This window comes from Phyllostomus discolor, chromosome 12 (assembly GCF_004126475.2).
Source record: "Phyllostomus discolor isolate MPI-MPIP mPhyDis1 chromosome 12, mPhyDis1.pri.v3, whole genome shotgun sequence".
Taxonomy (NCBI): domain Eukaryota; kingdom Metazoa; phylum Chordata; class Mammalia; order Chiroptera; family Phyllostomidae; genus Phyllostomus; species Phyllostomus discolor.
Window position 1 is genome coordinate 32,907,814 of NC_040914.2, and position 25,097 is coordinate 32,932,910.

General features: G+C 42.9%; 2 protein-coding genes, 1 long non-coding RNA gene and 1 other non-coding gene across 7 annotated transcripts; 1 reads left to right on the plus strand and 3 right to left on the minus strand.

Annotated features, from left to right (window-relative positions):
• Positions 1 to 3,877: 3,877 nt before the first annotated feature.
• Positions 3,878 to 7,845, minus strand: SNRPN (small nuclear ribonucleoprotein polypeptide N). Its single transcript, XM_028503669.2, has 7 exons — positions 7,708 to 7,845; positions 6,935 to 7,086; positions 5,709 to 5,820; positions 5,121 to 5,273; positions 4,596 to 4,734; positions 4,140 to 4,265; positions 3,878 to 4,045 (listed from the first exon to the last, which is right to left on the minus strand). Exons 1-7 carry the CDS (start codon positions 7,708 to 7,710, stop codon positions 4,008 to 4,010), a joined length of 723 nt encoding a protein of 240 aa, XP_028359470.1. The 5' UTR covers positions 7,711 to 7,845; the 3' UTR covers positions 3,878 to 4,007.
• On the minus strand, positions 6,931 to 23,124 carry SNURF (SNRPN upstream reading frame). Of its 4 annotated transcripts, none has more exons than XR_004900206.1 (5): positions 23,010 to 23,124; positions 17,385 to 17,480; positions 12,460 to 12,598; positions 7,708 to 7,765; positions 6,931 to 7,086 (listed from the first exon to the last, which is right to left on the minus strand). XR_004900206.1 is itself a non-coding variant. In XM_036012890.1 (4 exons), the coding sequence occupies exons 1-3, from the start codon at positions 23,021 to 23,023 to the stop codon at positions 12,481 to 12,483; spliced, it is 228 nt and encodes a 75-aa protein (XP_035868783.1). In that variant the 5' UTR covers positions 23,024 to 23,124; the 3' UTR covers positions 7,720 to 7,855; positions 12,460 to 12,480. The 4 variants fall into 4 exon arrangements, 2 of the variants coding, with proteins under 2 accessions (XP_035868783.1, XP_028359471.1); XR_004900205.1 differs by having other exon boundaries at positions 7,708 to 7,776; XM_036012890.1 differs by lacking the exon at positions 6,931 to 7,086 and having other exon boundaries at positions 7,720 to 7,855.
• Positions 14,980 to 15,107, plus strand: LOC114489842. The gene has a single exon (XR_003683916.1). It is a non-coding gene; the product is annotated as a small nucleolar RNA SNORA27 (small nucleolar RNA).
• Positions 20,351 to 21,283, minus strand: LOC118497686. The gene is made up of 2 exons (XR_004900210.1): positions 21,012 to 21,283; positions 20,351 to 20,923 (listed from the first exon to the last, which is right to left on the minus strand). It is a non-coding gene; the product is annotated as an uncharacterized LOC118497686 (long non-coding RNA).
• Positions 23,125 to 25,097: the final 1,973 nt, after the last annotated feature.

Below are 25,097 nucleotides of genomic sequence, written 5' to 3' on the forward strand. Positions count from 1 at the left end.
GTGCTCAAATTCCCGCTTCTTTTCAGTCATCAGCTATGTGGGCAAAAAGGTACTGTGTAAGATTGAAAAAGTTGTAATACCAATCACCTGTGACAACGTGTTTTGATTTATGCAATACAACTCAGACATGAGGATCATTTAACTTTCTTTTATCCTAACCTAATGACATACTCATGGGTTTTTAGAAGAGTGGAAAGGAGAGAGACGATGGTTGGAGACATCCACATGAGATTGGTTGACTCTTGTACGTGTCTCAACCGTGGTCTAAACCCTCAACCCAGGCATGTGCCCTGACTGGGAATTGAACACGTGACCTTTCTGGTTGGGGAGATGACACTCCAACCAACTGAGCCATACTGGCTAGAGTTAAGCATTACTTATATATTGCCAGGCCCATTGGAAATAAAGTGCAAATTAAGACAGAATCTGGTAAAGAATTATCAACTACTTAACGTGTACCTGAGCACTTCATTATATAGTAGCAACTATAACAAACTATTTCTTGGAATCACTGCATTTTAATTAAAATCAACACAATGAAGTTTTTTTTTGACCTTTGAAACAAGGTTACTATAATTCTAGACAAGTGTTTCTCTTAAAATATAATTCCCTAAATGACTTGTATTACTATACTACACAAGTAAAGACCTACAAGAAAGAAAACATCGTTTAGTTTAGTTTAGAAACATCGAAGACTTCTGACCTCATTTATGGGTGCAATCTAAAAGTTGGAACTCAGAGGCAGCACAGAATGGTGGTTGCCAGCAGTGGGGGCTGTGGGGAAATGTTGGCCAAAGGGGGCACACTTTGGATTATAAAATAAGTTTGGGGGAATCCACGGACATGGTTATGATAGATAAGGTTGAACTGTATATAGTTGACCCTTGAACCATATACGGCTTAGCAGCCTTGACTCCCTTCCAAGAGTTGAAAGCCACAATTAACTGACTCCCCCAAAACAACTACAATCACCCCTGGGTATCCACAAAAAATTGGGTGCAATTCCCCCGTGGGTACCAGAATCCAATGCATCCAATTGGTCTCCACCTCTGCAAACTCCTGACTGCAGAGAAAACACTGCTTTCAATCTAAGGGTGACTTGAGTCTACAGATGTGGAACCCCAAGACCCAGAGGGCTGATTGTGTTTACTGAAAACATCACACACACATAGTGGGTCTGTACAGCTCCTGCTCATGGTGCTGAAGGTCAGCGCTACCTGACATTTGCTCAGTTACCTTGTGAATGTTCCCACCACCAAAACAGTAAACTATGTAAGCTGATCAGTACACTAACCTTATTTTGTTCAACTTTTCACAATATATACGTACATCAAATGTTGGAATTCTAAAAATTACTGTTGTATTTATCAGTTATATAATCTAGGAGAGTAGAAAAATTACGGGACATCTAAAATTGGGAATAAAATTACACAACCAGGAACCCATGAATGCAGGAAACTGCCCTGGCTGGTGAGGCTCAGTGGACTGAGTGCTGGCCTGCAAACCAAAGGGTCACAGGCCTGGTCAGGGTCCCTGTAGGGGGCATATTAAGAGGCAACCACACATAGATGTTGCCCTCTCTCCTTCCCTTTCCCTCTAAAAAATAAATAAAATTTTTTTAAAAGGCAGGAAACTACATCACTTTTGATATGTTTTTTTTTTAATAACAAAGCCAGTTTATTAAACACAGAATACCTACAATAACTCAAAAACAAAAGTTTAAGGCAGCCTAACTTCTGAATTCCAGAGTTCTGTCTGAAACTGTTTTGTAAACCACAGTGAAAACTCATACTGTTATACCAAGTGTAGAACATGAAGTTCAAGTTAATTTGATCAGGAAACTGGGAAGCCATTGCTCAACTGTGTTTAAAACATAACCCTGGCTGGGCTGCTCAGTTGCTTGGAGTGCTGTCGCCACGCCCCAAAGGTTGTGGGTTTGATTCCCAGTCAGGACACCTGCCTAGTTTGTGGCTATCCCTGATTGGGGTGTGTATGGAGGCAACTGATCAATGTCTCTCACATCAGTGTGTCTCCCTTTTTCTCTCTCCCCTTTCCTCTCCATAAAAATCAGTCAACATATGCTCAGGTGAGGATAAAAGAAAACAAGAACATGAACTCTCTTGAACGCATGCCTATTAGAGCCTGCAAGCATTTACTGCTGCGTCAGTATGCCCTCCCCCAGAATGCTGCAGAGGCTTAGATCTAGCAATCGGTAATGAAGGAGCCACAGACTTCTCTTACACCCCTCATGCTGTTACAGGAACAGCTGCGTCAGGCTGCCTTTTAGCGTGTTCCACAAGCAATACTCTCAGTAAGTCAAGGACAGTCTAGGCAGAACCTCACCCATCAAGACAGCCTTTCAAAGCAAGCACCTTCCAGAACCCGAAGTTCTTATTCATCCCATTAACTTGCAAGAAGCAACCTTTAGTTAAGGAAATATAGGCATACCTCCCTTCACTGTGCATCCCAGATGTTATTTTACAAACTGAAGGCCCTCCACCAGCAAGAAGACTCTGACTCGCTTTGTTGGGGTGGTCTGGCAGTGCCCACACACTCCCTCACAGCTATGCCTGCGTTAGAGCACGTATTTTCTCCACATCAATGCACAGTCAGGCCAAAGTCTAAGGGCCATGTGCACCTGCAGATCTATGCAGGGAGGAATGCTTTCCTTCCAAAAACAGAAAAACGAGTACACATTATTAGAAGGAATCCAGAGAGCAGTCTGCACAGAAAACAGGGCTTTTTATGTACTGTCCTTAGTTCGTGTAAGCATAACCTGTCCTATGTATCAGTCATTTTCATTGAGTCTCCTAAACCAAGAAATGCTTGGGTACTTCATGCTCCTTACCTGATAGTGCCTATCAACACCGACTTGTCATTTTGAATGTCCATTGTCCTTGGGAGACATTTACTTGAAAGGCCATGATCGAAAGGATGGAAAATATGACTGACACACATACCTGTGCTGGAGGAAAAAACTGAAGGTGAGACAATTCCTCAAGTTATTGTGAAGAGTTAGTATCACACCCTGCTGTGTTTATAAACTACCTCCTAAAATCAGGAAGGGCTCACTCATTCCCTCATTGAAAACTTCACACCAGAAGTATATGTCCTCCCCCTTTTACAGTTTCACTGTTGTATTACCAATTCTAACTGGACCTACGTATTTGAACATTTCTGTTTATTTCTAAGTACTGAACTAGGAGACACTGTCTACTCCTGCGTACTTCCAATGTACCACTAAGTGACCCAGCTGATACAATCATAATTCAGACTTCGGAGTGTCAAGTGTACTTTAGGATGTAAATAATACTTTTCTCAAACACGAGCTCCCCTCTCCCACACCCCGACTCTGCTGTTAGTGTACGAGTGTGCAAGGTCACTTACCATGGGCAGGAGAGGATGGCTGTCCCAGGACCATGTGCACGCACTGATGACACGAGGCACAGAGCACCGTGAAAGCTGGAAAATGGAGGTATAAACTTCCCAAAGCCGTACCTCCTGTTCCACATGCTTTGTTTGATTGATTCCTCGCCACAGCTTCCTTCTGCACGCGCCCTCCCAAGACCTTTGGCATCCTCGCAGCCTCCCTTCAGTGTGTCTGGCACTGCGAAGTGGAGGAGCCCAGGCACGTGTCTCAGCTGCACCACTTAACTGCCTGGGCCATGGTTCCTTACGTGTCAAGGTTATTAACTAACACCACTCAATGGAGAGTAAATGTTAGGAAGCTGAAACAATTATCACAACCATTCTATCATAAGAGTTAAACTTCTTTAAATGAGTTGCCTGGAAGGCTTTACCTCATCCGTAATAAAGCACATGTAGTGTCACTGTGACCTCAACGAAACCAATAGACAAGAAAATGTACAACAGTACCTCACAGTTTAATTGCTCTATGCATTTATTAGCGAATATTAATGCTGCAGAGGGGACAGAAGCTCACAAACACTCTACACAGTTTCACAAGACACAGTGCAGGCAAAGAGTGACTAAGGACCAACAGTATCCTAGGGTCTTGGTGGACGCATTCCTGGGGGAGGTGGACCTGGAAAATAAAGAGCAAAATTCCACGAGGTCAAAATGCATGTGAGTATCAAGGGACCGGGCTGGCGCCGCCAGACACATGGGAACCCACTCACCTCTGATTCCAGGTGGGGGGGGTCTCATCCCTGGAGGAGGCATGCCTATCGGGGTCCCCCGAGCAGGCGGAAGCCCAATCGGTGGTCCCATGGGTGGTCTCATACCAGGTGGAGGAGCCATAATGCCTATGGAAGAAAAGGCAGAAAGGAAGACCTCAGAGAAAGATGAGACCTAAACCCAAGACAATATGAAATGGGCCCAGACACCCAGCAGAGAGCTGACCAACTTCCTCTTTGACCATTCACCACGTAAGCCATCTGCAACTCAAAAAAGTCTGAAGTCTTTTCAGTCAAAGCCAGTATCCAAAATGGGAAGAGACCTAAGCTCCTAGTTAGCTACTGAGGCAGGGCCTTCTTAGAACATTTTTAGTCATCATTGCAAGATGCTACAATGTGTTCACAGACCCACTCCTCTAAGAGCCAAACTCGTGTGCTTCTTGTTCATCAGTTCCTTACCTGGAGGGGGGGTTGCCCGGCCCACAGGGGTGGGGGGAGTCCCCCGACCTGGTGGGTACTGAGTGGGGGCTCCAGCTATGCTGGCAGTGGCCGCCACAGCGGCAGCTGCAACGGTGCCTCGTCCCTGTGGAGTCATTACCTGAGGAGGATGGCCAGAGAGACAGACAGCACAGGTAAGGCACACCCTCACATCACTCACACACAGAAAACAAACGGTGGATCGTGGCCTATTAGATAGGAAACGACCATAGCAGTTCTGTACTTCTCCACTTATTCTCACTTTAAGATTAAAAGTCTTACCACATTAACATTCCCCTTTAAACTGAAAACGCCCATTTTAATCTAGTCATCATTGTCTCACCTCCGGTTCACCCACATTTCTCTGCATCCACCAACACGCTGCGTCAGTCCCATCCAGGTGGCTGTACTCTACCCCCTTTCCCATGCCTTTGTCCTCAGTCCCCTGCACAGCACGTGAGGCTCAAGCCACACAGGATGGGCCCTCTGGCCTGTCCACCTCCTCACCTGCTGGGAGGGTCCCCCTACCCCTCGGACTGGGCCTGCTAATCCCGCAGGAGCCTGTGGAATCGGAACACCAGCTGGGACTCCTCTGCCCGCGGCCCTGCCAACCCCGGGGCCTCCTGCAGCTCCTGCCAGCGGTACACGAGCAATGCCGGTCTGAAAGCACAAAAAAGGATGGCTTGAAAAAAATGCTTTAGGCAAGTTACCAGCCACCTTCAGTTACCCCTGAAGGATAGACCCTTCTCATCCTTTCCCACACCATGATCTCGTGTTAGTTCTGAACTTGAAAGAGTATGTGAACAAGTGCACCACGGAGGCACCCTGCAGATTCAAGGCCTCACCCCCACCACTGTGCCACATGTATCGCAGGACCCTGCCGAGAGAAAGTAAAGTGGCGCTCCTCCCTTCCCTGGTGAGTGTCCAGCTCGGAGCAACTCTTCGGAACCCTTCCTCCCCATGTATTTCCCCCAGCAGACAGAGCTGGCAGCAGCTGCTGGGCACACTGCCCTTGACAAGGAGCAGGGTCTTGTGCCTCTACTGTGCTCTCCTGTCCCCTATAGTCATGTTTGCCCTGCTCTGTAGCTTCCTTACATCTTTGGGGGGAGGTCCCTCCACTGTCATGGAAACCAAGTTCTCCCCACGCAGCAGCACCAGACCCAAGACCCGCTTCTCTTCACGCTCTGGCTGCTTCGCATTCTTTGGCCTGAAAATCAAAAGTAAATTGTTAGTATGGAAATTTAGGGACCACACACTCACTCAAGTTATTTGTAGACCATTAAACACCAATTCAGACAATATGCAAAGATGGTGATATTCAAAAAGCTGTGTCAAAACAAAACACATCAACAGACTCAAATGATATAGAAGGGTGACTGCTAAAGCTCTTGAACTGACAGAATGTCCCCTCAACGTTATACTACGCAAGAGCTAACTTCTTCATTATGAAAGATGCAAATGATTTGGCCACAATACAACTTTTCAGTTGTATTTTGAGAGCGGGCAATCTGAAACCTCGGTTTTCATGTTAAGATGGGAAATAAAAGTTTTGAAATGTTTTAACTTCATATGCAATCTTGATGGGAGCTAAAATGAGAGGGCAACACTAATAATGAACACCAAATGGTAAAAATATAATGAACAATTTTGAATAACAGACAGCTGTGTATTCCTGGACTAATGACTTTATTATTTAACCATGGGAAATTTTTGAAAAAACCCTGATTCCAGTGTCTTCATCTGTCAGTAGAAATAGCACAGGGTGAGGCAAAAATAGGTGTACAGTTGTTCATATGACAAATACAGTAATAGCAGTATAATAATTTTTTGCATCCTCACGACTGTAAACTCGGCTGCCCCACCCTGTGTGCCAGCATGCCATAAGGCCTCTAACATACAACCTAGGTAACAGTGTCCCTCATTAAAACTCCAGTAGGTACCACCAGAGAGTAAAGATAAAGACAGAGAGTAAGACATCTACCACCTAAAGCACTACTTAGGCGGCATTATCCTTACAGTGTAGTGAGAAAAATGAAGAGAAATTAAGACTGTCCAGAGGTATGGCCAAATGCCTTCAGTACTGATCCACATGACAGGTTTTTTTGTCAGTAAAAAGGTAGGTTATTTAAAGAACATTGAAGCATGCAGCATCTGAGAGTTTCTGAAATGATCTGTCTTGTGCAGGAAGGAGAGTAACAGGAAATAAAAAAGGGAAGGAAAGGACAAAGTGGACATTACAGACTTCTCAATTTGACTAAGGAAAGCTGATGTTCTTAGTGTCCCTCACCTCCCATTACCACCCAACCCCAAGGTGGTCTTACTTGATCTTCCTGAACTCATCGCAATCACAGAGGATCAAGTTCATATGCTTGTCAAAAGCCTTAAAGGTGCCGATGAAGATCCGGCCATCTTGCAGGATGCACCTCATCCTGTAGTCGATGTGCTGCAGCATCTTGCTGCTCTTTCCCACAGTCTGCAAGGAGGGAGAGTCGTCACCAGCTGGCCTGCAGCCACTTCCCAACCCTTCCCACCTCCTATGCCAATCCAGGTTCAGTTTCCCCTTCCCCCTCATGCATCTATATTTACATCCTGTGACTCTTTGGAAGACCAAAAAAGAAAAAACGTGGTATCTAAGATTCTTTCCTCTTGTCGAGAACTGATTTCCGCCCCTTTGGGATATCCTTGTGGAGAATACATGTTACTAGATGAGCTGAACTTGAAGCCCACTGATCAGGATGCTATGTTTCTCAGACTGCTTTCCTTTGTTCTCATCAAACCCCTCCACTTGCAAAGTAGGCTTTGTCTCCTGTTCCCAACTGAAGACCAGTCAGTGCCCCATCTGCAGAAGGCTCCTTACTACAGTCATCAGGACCAAAAACTCAAGATGGTTTCCAAGCCTTTTTATCCTTTTTTCAATGACATGACACTGCCCTTCTCCAGTTGTTGGTCCACACTGTGAGATAACTTTTCTACCAATTGAACACCTTCCCTATTGATTAAACTATCTCTAATACCTTATCACCCTTTGATCTGTCAACCACTGTGTTGGGCCCATTCGGTATTTTCTCCCCTCCCCCGCCAATACATATCTTACCATGATTGCTGTTTCACCAAATCCAATATCCACAGTAAAGATTCAGGATCCTTAGGACCTAAGGGAAGGCTATAGATAAAGGTATGACGCGGGTTCTGCAACAAACACAATGCAAGCTGGGGCAGAAGCTTCCAACAGTAGGTGGAGCCTGCAGAGGAAAGCATGGTCCAGCTGCACTGCAAGCTATTTGGCATGAAAATCACTAACAGACACTGAAAACCAGCCCCATTCTCCCATGCACTGCAAAAACCTCGATTTCATGCTTCTCTCACCTTGGCTCCCCCATTTTATGCACCTCAGATTTATGAAGTTTTCTTCTTCCTTTAAAAGTATATCTGATACATATTAATTCCAGGTATCCAATTAAATGATGACATTTTTTATACTTTACTATGGGTTCTCCACACTAATTCTAGCAATCATCTCTCACTGTGCATTCTTACCACACTATTAACTATCTCCCCCCCCCCTTCATCTTTTCACCCACACCCACCCATGTTTCTTTACAGATCTTTCCAATCTTTTTCCATTCTAAAATGGATGACTTTTCTTTTATCCTTGTTCATAACAGTACTTCATTCTCTGGTCCCGAGTTTATACCAAGTATGTCAAGTTCAACAGTCTGATGTCCTTAAGTTTCACCCTCTGAATTCATCCCTGACTAGAGCAAATTTTAACTTCTTGACTGAACCACCGTTTGCAACCTTGTTGTTCCCCCTCCCCAGCCAATTCCCTTCAAAATACTTCCAGGTAGTCGGTCTTTCCCTGAGAACCCAATGCTTCCTCAAGTGAGGGTTTAATACTTCCTTTGTTGGAAGGGTTCATGCAACTATGGTATGCTTATATGGATACATGGGCAACTTTCTTGCATGCAGTATAACAATGTCATCATGTCCCCAATATACTAAAAAAGGTAGCTATTAAGTATGGCAACCAAATCAAGCCCAAACTTGCCCAGGGACTCAGATTAATTACTAGTCAATACAAAAGAAAACTCAAATTATATTACTTTTGAATGATCATTTGGCCTTATGCCCATAAGTAGCTAAATACCATAAACAAAGTCAGATAGAATACTGCATTTAACAAGCATTTCATTAAGATGCCCACTTAAGAGGAAATATCCAAGCAGCAAAATAAACTTGTTAATACTGAATCATCAATTTCAGGACATGAGAAAATGGTATCATTTAAATGGTGGTTATGAACCAGAACATCAAAATAAAGTAAAAACATGTTGAGGACAACAGTTTTCCATGTGGAACAAACTCACACTGTTCAAAAGAGTAACCATGGCATGACAAGTAATTCAGTAAGGGTGTGCTAAGATGTAGAAGGGATGTTTCCCTTAGCTACCAAAATTTGATTCAGTTAGATACATTTCTATGGAAACTTTAAGTGCATCAAAACTGGCTAAAAAGCAAAATCCCAACCTTGGTTGTCCACATGCAAACTGTCCGCCTCCTGCATGCAGTGTTGGCTGAAGATCACTGTCCATCCGCCCTCAACAGTTTGTCCACAGTGCTCTGCCATGCAGAGCCCCTCTTGTCCTGTCTACCCTGCTTGCATCCTCAGACACACAGGGGTGACATCACAGGTATTGCCCATGTCTGGTATGCAGTGTTTGTTGAAAATAAAATTATGTAAAGACCTGGTGAAATCAGCGGAGTAAACCCTAGCATAAATGCAGTTACTGACACAACTTCACAATAGTGAACTTAAGGCCCATGATTTTGATGTTCTCGATTTTGACAAGAATCTCCCTAAGCAGGGTCTACGTGTGAATGCTTAGCCATTTCCACTCTCATAACATTGTATCTATTAAGATTTAGGGTCTTCAGCAATCCATGAAGACCCAGGGAGTATAAACAGAGAAGAGGGGCTGACTGGAAGTTAAAAAAATAAGGACTTTCTTTAATGAGACCAACTTAAAATTTAAGTTACCTCTCATCCCTAAATTTAGCTCACCTTGGTCCTGAAATCCATGTATTGTGAAAGTAAGTCACAATGTAGAATGGTCAACTTGACCTCGACAGCAAAGGAGCACAGAGTGACTCGTGAGGGAAAGGACAAGGGAAGCAAGGACATCGTACTGCACGTCTGTATTACGCAGTTCCACTCAGGACCTGTAAAGACCTGTACATCACGGGGCACAGGGCAAATCAATGACCCCAAGTCCCTGGCTCAGACATGCTGCAATCCCTCACTCAAGTTCTCCAATTTCTGGACAGTGTGGACCTTCAAGTGATTACAATGCATAAAAAATTAAAGCTCTTTTAAGTCAGAGAATAACATGGTCAGACTTGGCCAATACACATGGGACATCGTGGAAAAAAGGTTATACACTAGTGCTTAACTAAAATTAAGTAAAATACCAGAATCTCCACCAAAAAAAGATGCAAGAGTTTAAAAGTAACCAAAGAAAAATATAAGCACATGGAAAATATTCATCCACAAAGCAATGTCGGTTAAAACTACAAATTTTATGCTTTTGTGGATCAGTTTATTCATCAAAAACAATAGTAATCAAGATACCAAACGTGGTTCTGAGTAACTAGCTTTCTGGTAACCCTTGATGACAATCCATGGTGCTTTATGATGCTGCTAGAAAGCCACAGGAACAGAACACTTTAGTCATAGTAACATTCATACTCGCAGCACAAATGCACGCATCCTTACTCTACTGTGAGGTAGCAAATACGTCTTAAGAGTATAATACATTTTCCACAGCTTAGCACACTAGGGAAAAAAAACAAAAAAAAAACAAATAACAGGAGCAATGTAAATCATGGTCTATCATCTATTCATTATAAATAAGTTACAAGGACTATGTAATAAATAAAATGAAATCATTAACACTAAAGTAGAATAGAAAATAAACTAGTTTAAAAGAGTCCAACTACACAACATTCTCCTATCAAAAAAAAAATAGAAAAAAAAAAAAAACTCCTTCATGCTGTTGTTGAAGCATTGGTAGTTTTTGTCTTATTTTTTTCCACTTTTTTCTGCTATCACTACCAGGCTTTTGATTTTAATAATGAAAAAACTATTCAACTGTCAAAATTGTCTTTCAAAACTACCTATCTACATGTCTACCTGACTTAAATGTGATTCCCAGACCTGACCCTTTTCCCATAAACCCCTGGTTCTCTGCCCTGGAATGCTAATCCCTTTCTTGACCACCCCCCAATGGCTTCACCTGGGTGTTCTCATCTTTGCATGGGTTTTTCTAAAGACAGATCAGCTAACTTTCCTTTTAAAAGGCAGTGTTTCAGGTTGTGTGCCACTCAACCTGTCACTGTACTATCAATACAGCCATCGACCATATGCAGATCCATGGGCATAGCTGTGTGCCAGTCAACTTTTATTGACAAGATCTGGCAGTGAGTGGTCAGATCTTTAGCTCCCTGCTCTGAAATAATCCTAGCAACTACTACCCTTTACAACATAAAACTAGATTTGAGAATCAGAAATGACACAGTCCTACTTGCATAAGGTATGATTTAAGTAACATTATACTTCGGGACTTAGGAGAGTACGTGGCCTGTATTAAGGAACCAAAAAAATGACTGTTAAAAAACTTGTGAACACTTAGGCATTTAAGAGCATCCCTTCTCCTGGAATAAATTGGGGCTATGAACAGATTCCATTGAAATCAGTCCCACTCTTATACTCAAGTCTAGGCAATCACTGAAGTATGCTAGAAAAAGAATTTAGCAGGGGTGGGTTTTTCTTTAAAAATTTCTTTTGTTTTCCAACTCAAAATGGTGGCCATAAACAGGACCAGCTGACTTGCATTGAGAAACATTTAAGAACACACAGAAAGAAGTAAACTGAGCCCTAACACCCTTTCCTCTCTGTCTCAGTTTCTGAAAGCATATTTTTAACCCCTTTGGATTGAGGTCATTCCCATCTTAAAATTTCAAGTCACAAAGGAAAAACAAACCATTAAATCAGAATCTAAATATAAATAGCTTTTTCCTACAAAATGTAAGCAACACAAAGACAGACTGCAAATAAATCTACAGCACAGTGAAAAATCATCAAGTCTTTATTACATTGTCAGCTGATTGAAATACAGTGATGAAAACAAAAAGTGAGAAAAAGACACACCAAAAAGGAATAATTAGTAAATAAGCATGGGAAAATATTTAGCTTTTTATTTGCTAATGAATGTGATGTGAACTTGTAACTCAGAAGGCCTAAGTTACAGTAACATAGGACGGACAAAGTGCTTTTATCTGGCACTCCACTTTTCAAGGCAATAAAGATGGACTAAAATAAATAATACTTTGTATAAATTTAGAAAACGTATCATGCGTTGGTATTTGATTTATTTGCGCATGTGGACATCTGAGGAAATAACTGTTTCATGCAATGCAATTTTCTGCTATCAGCAGAAAAAATCAAGTGTCTTACCAAAGCAAATTCTAAAACATTCATTAGCAGGGTATTTAGCAGCCATTCATAGTGATTTTTTCGTATCAAGTTGAAATCAATATAAATTAAATATGAAAACTACCCAGAAGGCATGCAGCACAATGAGATGGAATACAGAAACATGACGAAGGTGTCAGTGCAAGAGCACTAAGGTCCTGCTGTCACCGTTACAGACTTCCTGAGAAGGGTTTATGGCATGAGGCTTTTAAAGAAGTTTGTTTTTACCTCCCAAAACCCTATTCTTAAGGATTTCTGTACTCCTGATCATGGCTGCATCAGCTCTAACCTGGGTTTTCGCTTGGAATAAGCTACCTGGGATGTCCCAAGATTGCTTTAACCACCTCTGGGTGTCTCAGCTAGGAAAGCCTGCCTCAGTTCCGCCTGGAAGTCCACCACAGGTACTTGCTGCTGCTGCTGCTGCTGCTGGGATCGCCTCGGGTACAGCTGACACCTGTCACAAGAGCACAACACAAATGCATGAAAGGCGCTCGCTCACACAGGTAACCCTAAAAGCAAGCCGAGACCCTTACATGTAAGGGGATCTCCCGTCAGGGTCCAAGCACGGCATCACCTTATACAGACACTAGAACAGAAAATGGGAGTCTCTGCACACAGGAAACCAAGGGATACTTACCCATCTCAGGGATACTACCAACCAAGTAGAAAAAAAACCAGGAGCTTTTCCTGCGGAAGTACTATCAGTAGCCCCACCCCCACCACTTCCTTTCTGATCTCCTCATCTGGAGCAAGTCTTAATCCTAGCAAGGGCTGTGGTCCTACTGATGGGAGTCTTTGTTATTCATGGCGGCCGCAATCACACCTGAGTTAATGTAAACAGATGAGGAAAGGAGTTTTCCAGTACCCAAAGACCAATCAAGAAGTTCTAGGGCTGGGGCCGAGCCTGAGCTCCTTAGAAGGGAGGGGCCTGAAACTGTGGATCCTCCTCTGCAGGGACTGTGCTCTTCGGGTCAAATCTAAGCCTGCACCTAACCTACTCTAGGAAGGAAGAGTCAGACAGAAAGGTATTGCTCATGCCTTTCAACTTTCCCCTTGCCACTGCTGAACCATTAAATCTTTGCTTGGGCAATCTCAGTTCTAACCCTTTCATTCCTAAATAGAAACTCTCTTTAGAATCCACAAGGTTCTAAACAGTGCTGTATCCTCCATGCCCCCCCCCCCATTTTCTTTCTTCTTGAAATTCTTATTGCAGTATACCTCCTGGGTTTAACCTGAAACCCAACTGAAGACTGAGGATAAGACTGAGAAAGTAAGACTCATTCCATAAAGCATTTACTTTATAAAATGCAGAGTATACACTTAGGAAGACATTTGAAGGGGGGCATAAAATAGAGTCACAAAACTCTCCAGCCCAATTTCCAATTTCTCTCAAACTCACAGTACGTCGGGAAATAGGGAAAACATTCCCCAGGCCCAAAGAGTAAGAAATGATTGGGTGTTGTATGTATTGGCAGACAGAATACCATCAACTCTAGGGAATTATCAATGAGCTTCTATTAGCATTACTGTTGGTCTGTGGGGTTATTTTTGTCTGCATATTGCTTTGGGTTTTGTTTTGATGCCATGTAGGATAAAGGCTCTAAGAAAACAAATATGATTGAAACTTCACCCACTAACAAATATCCTCCCCCATAAGATACCCTCCCCTCAACAATCTCTAAGCCACCTCAAGATATTTTTGGAGATTCTGGAAGGGAGATGGCACTTTTTAAAACTCTGAGGTTTTACGAAAGACTAGAGGGAAAATGCTATTACAACAACATTAAAGGAAACAGGCAAATAGTAAAAAGACCAATATACATAGGTAATTCAGTTTTGCTTTGTTTTTGGAATGGGATAATAATATTAGTCTTCAAACTGGTACCCAGGCAATTCCTCAGGAATACTGAGATTCCTAGTACCTATGTTTTGGGAAAAGACAGGAATGAGGATGAAAATGCACACTCAGACTATAATTAGTCTAAGTATCTCAATCCTGAGGATGCTGAGCATACACACCATTAGGGAGAGCTTAGAGAACTTCAACACGCTCCTTATCTGTTCCTGTAACTACTCTTTACACTACTTCCACCACTGAAACCTCTCCTCAGATCCTCCTCCAAGTCAGCACCCTGTATGTGAATCTAATACTGCAGACTGTAGATCAAGAAGATGAAGTTATTTCTTGAAAACAACAAAGTTTCCCCACACGTGGACAAAGTGGCCATACCTAAAACAGGCTGAAAAAGGATGTGATGACATCACCTGTCCACACTGAAGCTGCATAGTATGAAGGATCTAACAAAATGTAACAAATAGGATGGGATCTTTACCCACTAACAAAATATCTCCCCCAGTGGACCCTCCCTACAATACCTCTCCTACAGTAATTATCTCAAGGTATTTGTAGAGATTAGGGACATTGGCATTTTTTAAAACTCTAAAGTTACAGCCTTGGCTGGTGTGGCTCTATGGATTGAGTGCCGGCCTGCAAACTGAAAGGTTGCAGTTTTGATCCCCAGTCAGGGCACATGCCTGGGTTGTGGGCTGGGTCCCCACAGTAGGGGGTGCATGAGAGAGGCAACCACACATTGATGTTCCCCTTTCTCTGAAAATAAAATACTTAAAAATCCCTTGAGTTGCAGAAGACTAGAAGACATTACCATATGAAAAAGATAGGCAAATATACTATTATAATAAATTTTGTAAAATATTCATTCATAAAAACACTCAAATTTCTAAAATGAAAATATGGAGAATACACTCAAATGTAAATAAGGTAAACACAGAACGGGGCAATCTTTAGTCTCATTGGTAATTTAAAATGTGCAAATATACCCCCTTTTCACTTTGCCAACTGGACTTGTGTCTTTAATTGGCCATTCAAGTGGGGCAAAGGAACTGTCCTTTTAAAACTCAAGCAAACTGGGTGTTAGTCTTGTATCCTGTCACAGGAAACAAGTTGAAAGAAAAAAGAAAAAAAATTGTGGAAATAAATATTCTAAGTCTTCATATATGGGCAAATAAAATAAGACACGATAGTTAACGTAATTTTCATCACTTAAAAACTTTCAAGATTTGAAGATGCAAATATTAGCAAATTTCAGATGGACGTCTCTTATCTTTGTTGTTTTTAACAGCTAATAAAAATAAAAATCTAAGATAATTATACTTACCAATTATGTTATTACACCACCCATACCCTGCAATTTGTAAAATAAGGAGGATTTATATGCACTGACTTCCAAAGACCCAAGGCACAGTTAAACAAGCCTCATATGTACAAGTCTCTAGATGGAAACAATCACAAATGCTCCCCGTGTGTCTGGGGGGACCAGTGCTGGTGCAGGGGTGTGCGCAGAAACGCAGAGGAAAAGGTGTGAGAGGACACAGGTCAAACTACCTGAGAATCACCAGGGGATGGAACAGACTGCTGGAAACTTTAAGTAGATACTCCCTTGTTACCTCTCAAAATTACATTTTACAGGGACTTTAAGAAAAAAAAAAAGCTAGCTACTGTTACGATTTGCTAGGTTGACAAAATTCTTTAATGTACACTCTATATGTATCATTAAAACTTCACATGGTTTCAATTAAAACATCCCTTCTGAAATTCTAAACATTATAGTGTGTGTGTTTCCAGAAAGTATGCAGCCATGTAATATGAAAAATATTACATGGAAGATACAAGCTACAAAAAAAAAAAAAAAAAACACTGCACACAGGACAATGACCCCTCAGACTCTTTCAAGGTAGGCATCTTGGAACCTCACACACTTCTCCCAGCATCTCTTCCACTGTTGGAAACACTCTGAAACCCCGTGCTGGAATCGCCATTACCTGCCCCATCGTATTTTTCTGAATTTCATCAACAGTCTCAAATGTCTTCCCTTTCAAAGGTGACTGCAGCTTTGGGAAAAGCCAAAGATGCATGGTGCCAATCTAGGCCATTGGGGGGGGGGGCTGAGTCACCTGCATGATTTGATGTTTCACCAAAAATCTCTGCACTAGTCACAATGCTTGAGTGGGCACGTTGTGATGAAGCTGCCAATCACCAGTTGTCCGTAGCTGCAGCGTTTTGATTACATTCAATCTCCCAACCAATTAAGAACATTGAGGGTAGTACCTCTTATTGTTTGGCCTGAAGAAATATACTAATAATAATGCACAACACCCACCCAATCAAAAACCAGTTAACATGGTCTTACTGCAACTTTGCCACGCCTTCTTTGGGCATGGAGAACCAAGTGACTTAGACTTACATTAGGATGACTGGGCCTTTGTTTCCAGATCATGGCCATAAACCCACCTTCACCTCCAGTTATGACCTTCTTGAGGAAATATGGTTCATTAGTAGCAATTTGAATCAAGTCATTCAGGTCACTTTGAATCAAGTCACTTTGAACATTCTCAAATGTTCTTGCTGCGGGCCTCCCAGAACATGGATTACTTTCAACAGATTCTTGACCCTCTCTGAAATGTGTGCTCCCCTTATTTATGCTGCACTCACTGCATCAGCCCCAAAAGCTTTCTGAATCATCCAAATAGTTTTCACAGAGCAATGTTCAAACTTAATGCAAAATCTGATGCAGACTTGTTGCTCTCCTTACTCAGCCATTTTGAATGTGACAGCCACACAGTACGCATGCTCACTGAGCTGCATGTACCACCCCCACTGACTAGTGGAGTAAGTCACCATTGTTCACCCATGTGCATTCCATTCCACTCTCCTTGGCTGCCAAGTTGCACCAATGTTGCGCAAACAGTGCTCATGTTAACAATGGTTGGGCTTTTTCTGGAAAAACCTTGTATATACTACATAAAGGAGGAAATATTTATATATTTAATATTTTTAAGTGGATAAACGTACTAACCAAAATAGTCTCAATATTGCAGAGCAAGCATGCATACATAAACTAACAGAACATTTTATATGCAGTTACTTAGTAAATAGTAATACACATATTAACATAAATAATAAAGCAGACTTTACTATATGTTGCATACGTAATTGTATAAAGATAGAACCTACCTACACATGTGTGTAAAAAATAAAATACATTTTCCTAAAACTTTAATAAGAACTTAGGACAACACAGTTAAGGAGAATTTCACTGGTTTTAACGCTACATCTTCTGTATCACATGCATGCATCCTGGCCCCTCACTGAGGGGGGTACTTTGTTCTGAAATGAGGAAGGACTTGGATGGGAAGTGGTTCTCAACCCAGATGGCACTCACTCTTGGTTGCTCAGGGAGGCCGTCCTCCTCCGTTTGACCTGGACTTCCACCTCAGGTATGTGCTGTTCCGTGGTCCTTCTCAAGTGTAAGCGGTCCCTGGAGCAGAAAAAGGGATTTGTTTGATACGATTCATCAGTTTATGAAACTACAATTTATTTGAAGTTCATATTTATAGCTGATTTGACACAACCGAGTTTTTTTTTAATCATCCATAATCTAATTAAAGCAAGGTACAGTGATATTTGTCAATTAGTTCTCAAGGAAACTGGAAAAAACAAGGTAAGTTAAAATATTAGCACGTCTTTGTCTTCCAGTACCCAGGTTCTATGCTAAGACCAGTTCCCCCTCCATTAGAAGTCCCTTAACAAAAAACCTAGGAGAAAAATAAGAAAATTAAGCAAAAATAAAATAACATTTTGCTTTTATTCACATGTAGATGTAAATATAAATATAAATATACAGAAGTACTACACACACCTAAGTACCTGTGGAAACAATAGCTAAATTGTTGGGAAAAATAATTTTTAAAACATTAAATTTTTATATAGTTGAATAAAGGATCAAGTTTAAATTACAAAACATCTACTTAAGCAATCTTCTGTGCAATCGCTTTCTTAGGATTTGCAAAAAAATAAAAAAGGTAAAAATAAAATAAATAAAAGGGATGTGTAAGAAAAAAAAAATCAAAGAAGGAAATCCCAGCTGGCGCCATGTTAGGAAGCGCGAGCGGCTCACAAAATGGCTGCCCCAGAGGCCTGGGCGGGAGTCCGCCCCCTGAGCCATTCCCGCCAGAAACCCAGGAGCCCCTTGTGAAACGTTAAAGATGCTAATTCAGAAAGACAGAAGACAAGGCATTTTACAAAAGTCAAGAAAGGTAGAACGCAGGTTTTAAATTATTTTTAAAATTCTTGGTAGATTGCGCAAAGTAACCCAGATTGCCAATAACCCCAAATAAATTGTATTATTGCTTAAAAAACTGTAACGGTCTAATCAAGCAATAAAGAAAATTTAAAAAATCATGCGCAATCATATTTTTAAGTATTTTCTTTTAGAAAATGGTTCCTTACTCATGATACCTGTTAAATTTGTTAACTAGATTTTACCAAAAGTAAAAACAAAGACTCTGCTTCAAAGGACACTATTAAGTGGGGAAAAAAACAGAATGTTAGAAAATATTTGCAGTTAATAGAGCTGATGAAAATCTAGTACCCTAAATATGTATTTACAACAAAACTCAACTTAAAAAAGGTAAAGGACTTGCACAGACTGCTTTCCAAGAGGTGTACAAATTTCCATCAACACAAAAAGATGCTCCAGAGCGTAGTCATTGGACAAATGCCAATCAAAACTACAAAAATATGCCACTTCACACCTCAGGAAGAAGAAATGGAGCAATTGCGAGTGGGAATGTAAACTGAAATGTTGATTGGGTAGTTAATATTTAACCCACTGACTCCACACCTACTAGATGGGATGAAATAAAAAATTTACACCTGAATGTGAATGTGCCTAGCAGTATTATTCATGATGGCCAAACATGGAAATAACCCTAAGAACGTGAACTGATTAATAAACAAAGTGTGGTATGGTATACCCACCCATGGGAAGTCACTCAGCCATAAGAGGAAGAAAGGACTGATTCATACAACAGTTTCAAATACAGGGTGGGCAAAAGCACATGTTCAGTTGTAATACAAATAAATAATACAAGAAAATAAATTGTTTCAGGTACTCGGAACTGTAAGGAACTGTAACCTACTTTTGCCCACTTCACATACTTTTTAATATATTACATTAAAACAATAAAAATGGACTATCATGGACCACTGCTGTCAGAGGCCACTGTTATGATTCAAACTGTAACTGACAACACCATTTCCAAAAATATCTTCAGTTCCTTTATGCATTCGTATCAGTTGCTCAGTATGCAGAGGTCTGCATTCAACTAAGAAAAAGGAATCAGAGTATAAAAAAATCAATTTTAACCTACTTTTTAAAAGTTACATTCAATACCTATGAGTAGTTTCTTTTAAAAAAATATTGAAATGTGTTCTAAATACATACACATTTATAATCTTGATTGCATTCACTACACGAAAACCAACATTTCAGAAAATTAAGCATTTAAAGGGAAAAAAATTTTTTCATATACATAACATTGTTTCAAAATCACTTCATTAAGAAAACTAATCTGGCAATACACCAAATAGCAAAGTTATAAGATCACACAATGGTTTTCCTTATTGTCTAATAGTCTACCAAATATTTAATATCCCTTACAACCCCCCCCCAAAAAAAAACCCTTAATATTCAACTACTAAAATCTCAAAATTCCAATCCACTGAGCCCTGGCTTGTGTTGACTCAGTGGGATTGCGTGCTGGCCTGTGATGGAGCCAAGTCCCCAGTAGGGGGCGGGCGAGAGGCAACCACACCGATGTTTCCCTCCCATTTTCCCTCCCTTCCCCCTCCCTCCCGCCCCCACTCTAAAAGTAAAAATCTTTTAAAAAATGAAAAAGAAAAAGGCAACGTGAGCTAACCCCAGTCTGTACATTCTCCTGCAAACATGAGAAAATCAATTTTTCCAAAACAAAGCACGTGGAATCGCGCAGAAGAATCTGGGCCAGCAGCATCCATGAACCAGAAGACAAAGGACCTTCCCCGCCAATCTTACTGATCAGTAAGAGAAGCTCAGCCACACTTACTCAGGCTGCTTCGCCCTGGGCCACCAAGTAGAGGGGACACAATGGAACCCTAATTGCACATTGAAGACAGGAGATCAAATCTAATCCTCCCTGTTCCCGCCATACTGAGGAAGCGCTCCCACTCTCACGTCAAGGGTTTTTCCTAAAACTAAATACCCTATTAACCAATATCACCTCGCTAAATTCAATAAAATAGAAAAAAAATAATTACTATCAGCTTTCAGTGTCAAAGATTACAGTGAAAATTCCTTGACGTCCTATGAAAAATTAAACTATGCACATTAAAGAAGATGGAAGGGGGCACAGAGTTCAGTGTAACCACATATGGTAAAGTATTTCTGAAATAAAAACAGACAGGCCAGGGAGACCAAGACAATGCAGGATAACCCCCGAGACTTAACCAGAGCGCGCCCGCCTTGGACAAGGTAAAATGGCGGACCCGCCGCCCGCTGGCCTCCAAAGGGCCCAGGGCGCGCAAGGGACTCCAGAATGCAACCAGAGAAAAAAGGCGCAAATCTGAAGCACCAGAAGATTCCACAGTCCTGCTATTCTTCAATCTCCTCACAAATAAACAATTTTGAAACAAATCTTTCCAAGATCTCGGTTTATGTTTGTCTTAATTATGTTCCCACTGAGCACAACCAGACATTTTGGGTATGATGGATGAGAAAAGAGGAAATAAAGAGAAACACATGCAAATCCAGGAAAAAAAAAAAAGGACGAAAAACCCCACCCCAACTAAATCCTTAAAAATGTACCTCCCCAATCAAAACGGTGGAATACTCAACAGAACTTACTTCGTTAATTATCCTTTTCCACCAAGTTTTCATAGTACCTCCAACTTCAAAACCAGCAAGTCAATTAATTTAAAAATCCAATTACGGATGAATATCAATTCCTGAATCGCACGTACAACCACCAACCTGTAGCCTTCTGTACCCTTTTCTGATTTTCTCCTCTGCTCTTCTTCTTTGGCCCAGTTCCCAATTTCATATTACAGTGTAAAGGTGACATGAACAAAATACCCCCAAATTAAAAAACTCAACCCTCTTAAGGGTGACACATTTGTGCAATCTCAAAATCTGGAAAGTGGATTTATAAAAGGTTATAGAAAAAGTTTCCTAAAGGGTTACTAAATCCGCTTTGAATAGAGAGTAATTAGCTTGCTCATATAGTACAACCCCCCCAAAACCTATGAAAAATAAAAAAAACTCTTAAGAGTCTGAAAAGAGATTCAAGTTGCTCCTACCAGTGATGGAGGCGGCTGCGTTAGCACCACTGGATGACCCTCCCTTTTCTTAGCCTCCAGGCCCCACCTCTCCCCTGGCGGGCCCCACAAGCAGAAGGCGCCCCTGCGCAAAGCCTGGGCCTCACGCCTTCCGCTCTCCCCCAACCATTGTGGGGAGGGGCAGCTGTGTGGCTGCAGGGCAAGCAATCCCCTTCTCCCTCCCTCGCGCAACTGTAGCTCCACTAGGCAGGGGCGGCGTATGTGACAGACAGGTGAGGGGAGTGGCTGCTGCCGCCTCCAGGTATATGCTGCGCACACCCCTCCCCAGCGCGGGCCCCACTGCAGCGACTGCGCCTGCGCAACCCGACCCCACACCCTCCATCACTGCGACTAGGAGGGGAGGGGGCGGCCACCCTCACGGGCCCGCCTCCGCAGGCCGCACTGCGCCAGGGGGCGATGGCGGCAAGCATTCTTGCCGCGCAGGGGCGCGCGCTGCCCCTCCCCCACTGCGGCACTGCTGTGGGGGCGGCGGCCCCCTGCCCGCGCCTGCGCGCCCCGCACCGCTGCGGCAGCGGCCATCTTGGGAGAGCTGCACAAAGGCTGGGCTGAGACCCTGGACCGCGCCAGCCCGCCACACCTCATTTTGAACGAGGGCAGGACATGGTCCCCAGTGCCGCATCCCGACACTGGAACATACTCGCCACACGTTTAGGAAGCGCTGCAAGCCCTCTACTTTATCTTGCACAAGAGTACAAAGCAAGATATTCAATTGTACAAAACAAAGGATGCAAAAGAGCAAAAACGAAGGGCGTGAACGTTAATGCAGCCATCCCTTCAGCCAAGGGTGGGGCACAGAATAGCCACAGCGTACTAAACCCGACAGCCACTCCTCAGACAATGGAACATTCCCTTTCTTACAAATGACGTCAACGAACTGCAGAATGCGCCCCTGCAGACCCCGTCGCCACCGCCCTGCCCTCAGGCGCCGCCGCCACCAACGAGGCGAACACCGCACCGAACCCCCCCCCACCCCGTACTGCCGAATGACTGCCACCTCGGCCACACCGCGGGCCACATTCCCATTCGCCATGCCGCCCCCTTCCCCACACCACCGCCAAGGCGGTCTCTCCACTTCCCACTCCCACCACAGCCACCGTGGTCAACCTTGAGCTCTCCGTAAACCGCCACGGTGTCCACTGCAGATCCCCGAACCACTGACGAGGCCACCGCTCACGACCGACTTCATTGTTAACACCACACGCTCCGCCCCCTCACACCACCACGGACGCCCCACCCTATATCCCCCTCCCCACCGCCGCCGCCCTCGCCCACCCTTCGCCATACCGTCCCGCCTGACGCAGCGAGGCCGTCCGCCATCGCTGTGAATCCCCCCCACCCACGATCATGGCCTCAGGTCCCAAGGACAAAGGGCCACCCTGCTAACGACCGCATTGGAAGCGGCAGGAGGGCGCAGACAGGCCAGAACACCCCACGATGCGGATAGCGCACAGTCTGCACACAGAGCCGAGTCCCGCGCCTCCTAAGGCGTGCCTTGCGGTTCTCAAGAACAAAGGCTCTGAGGTTCCAGGTTCCCTTTATCTCCAACACGCTCCAGGTTCTGCGACCCTGGAGTATTAGATGTAACTACAATTGTCCCCCAGGCACGGTGAGGGAAGCTGCCCCCACCGCTGACCTGGCCCGCTCCATCGCGCTCCTGCCGCTCCTCACACCACGTCAGGCATCGCCGGCGGCCGCTCCAGACTGCGCTGGCCCCCGCCGCCGCAGCGCCAACTAATCACCCCAGTTCTGTCTGCGCATGCGCCCCACCCCGCGCCACTGCCATCTGCGCCTGCGCGGCAAATTGCCGCAGTGCCGCGTTCCTGCCGCAGTGCGGGCGCCAGCGCCCTTCTAGACTGGAAAAACGGTGGGGTGCTGTCTCCCGCTCCCCATGGCGCTGGTGGCTGGGGATGGGGCTCCAGAGATCACCACCACCGCCCCAGGTTAATGATCGTGTCTCCCTATTTTAACGTGTGTGTAAAATGTTCAGAAAATGATTCTTGGTTCACAACCAATGTGTGCGGGTACCACTGACCAAAGAGTCCCGATCCACAATCAGTGATCACATTTTGCTACAGGCCCAGAAGAGCTGTTGGTTTGGAAAATCACACTTGATGCAAAACCACAGTCAATGCACGGATGCTAGGATGCGAGGCCCTGGCTAGTCGCAAATCTACAAAGATAGCGCATTGTTCAAATTTGATGAGATTTCCCTCTTTTTCCCACTTCCTACATTTTTTTTTTTTTTGGTAAATCGAAAGCTACGCCAAAAATATCAATGTAATTAAACTCTCCAATACAGAACGAATAGATCATTAAATAGGCAAAATTGGCTGTTCGTATTCTGTAGAACAACAACAAAAAAATGAACTTGAATCCCTACATAAAATGAGATTTTTATCATACTTGGGTACATTGAAATGATTGGGTTTTTTTCCCCCAATAATCAATGATATCTGGCCTGGGAAGAATAGTATCGTCATACAACACGAAAGGACAACTAATTAAATTATTTTCTTTCCTAAAAAGACCCTCTACAAATGCAATGGACTCTTCGGTAACTCTAAAGTTTCTGCATATGTATAGCACGGAAAAAAAAAAAAACAAAGCTAAGAAGGGGAAGCTGAGGACCGAATCCAGAAGCTCCATCTGCATAGTGCTTTGCATATCTCTGCCCTTTTTTCAATTGCCCATAACAAAGAACTAAGGTGGAGATGGATTAGTGGTCCCTAATACAGCTCAAATCCTTTCTCTACCCCCCTGTGCCAATGCTCTCTGTTCCCAAAGGTCTTCTACTCAAACAAGTGTGAAGACATACCAGTGCAGACTTTGGTTACAGCAAAATGTTGGAAACTATATAATGTGCGTCGTGGAAGTTGGGTAGACTAAATAAATTAATGTATAAGGTGGGCAGATGTGGAAGAGGGTATGTGGGTACAAAAGATGATGGAAAAATAAAGTAAAAATTAATGTACATATAAACAATAAAATATAATACAACTGATGTAAAGAAGGAAATATTAGGCTGAGCCATGTAAATTATTGACATTTAACAGTGTTTGACTGTGAAAATTGCAGTTTCTAATAGTTCGTCCTTACATATTCATGGGCAGTCCCATAGGAAGGATGTTAGACTATGCCGCCCCCAAAACATGCCTTTGGACTCAGACTCTATTGACTCGAATTCTAGCTTTGACCCTGGACAGTAATGTTCCCTTGGGCAAGTTCACTTTCTTTGTTTTACTTTGTTACTCTGTAAAATGTGGCAGAATTTTATCTTAGTCAATGATTTGAGAATTAAATGAGTTAACATACATACTTAGAATAAGGTCTGATACAGACTTACATCTCTACGGTAGCGGTGGCTCTTAGAATTGTACCAAATATGACAGTTGTAGTTGCACCTGGAAAAGGGGCTTTCCAACCTGCGTATGTATTCCTTGTCATTGACAACAGTCCGTACATAATTCAGGTTTCCTCAGTTTTAATCCCTTTCCTTTTGCAAATTAACACACATACTGTGTTCGGTAGTCGTGTTTCTTTAGGCTCCTCTTGGTTGAGACAATTCAAATATTTTAGAGGTGTTGTCTTTTACTTTTTACTGTGTTTACACTTTTTTCAGTGATCATTAAATAGTTTCAGAATGACGAAAAACAAGTATTATTAAGACAAGAGAAAAGTATACTTAATTTTAACTCTAGTGTACTGAATTGTCTAATTTTTT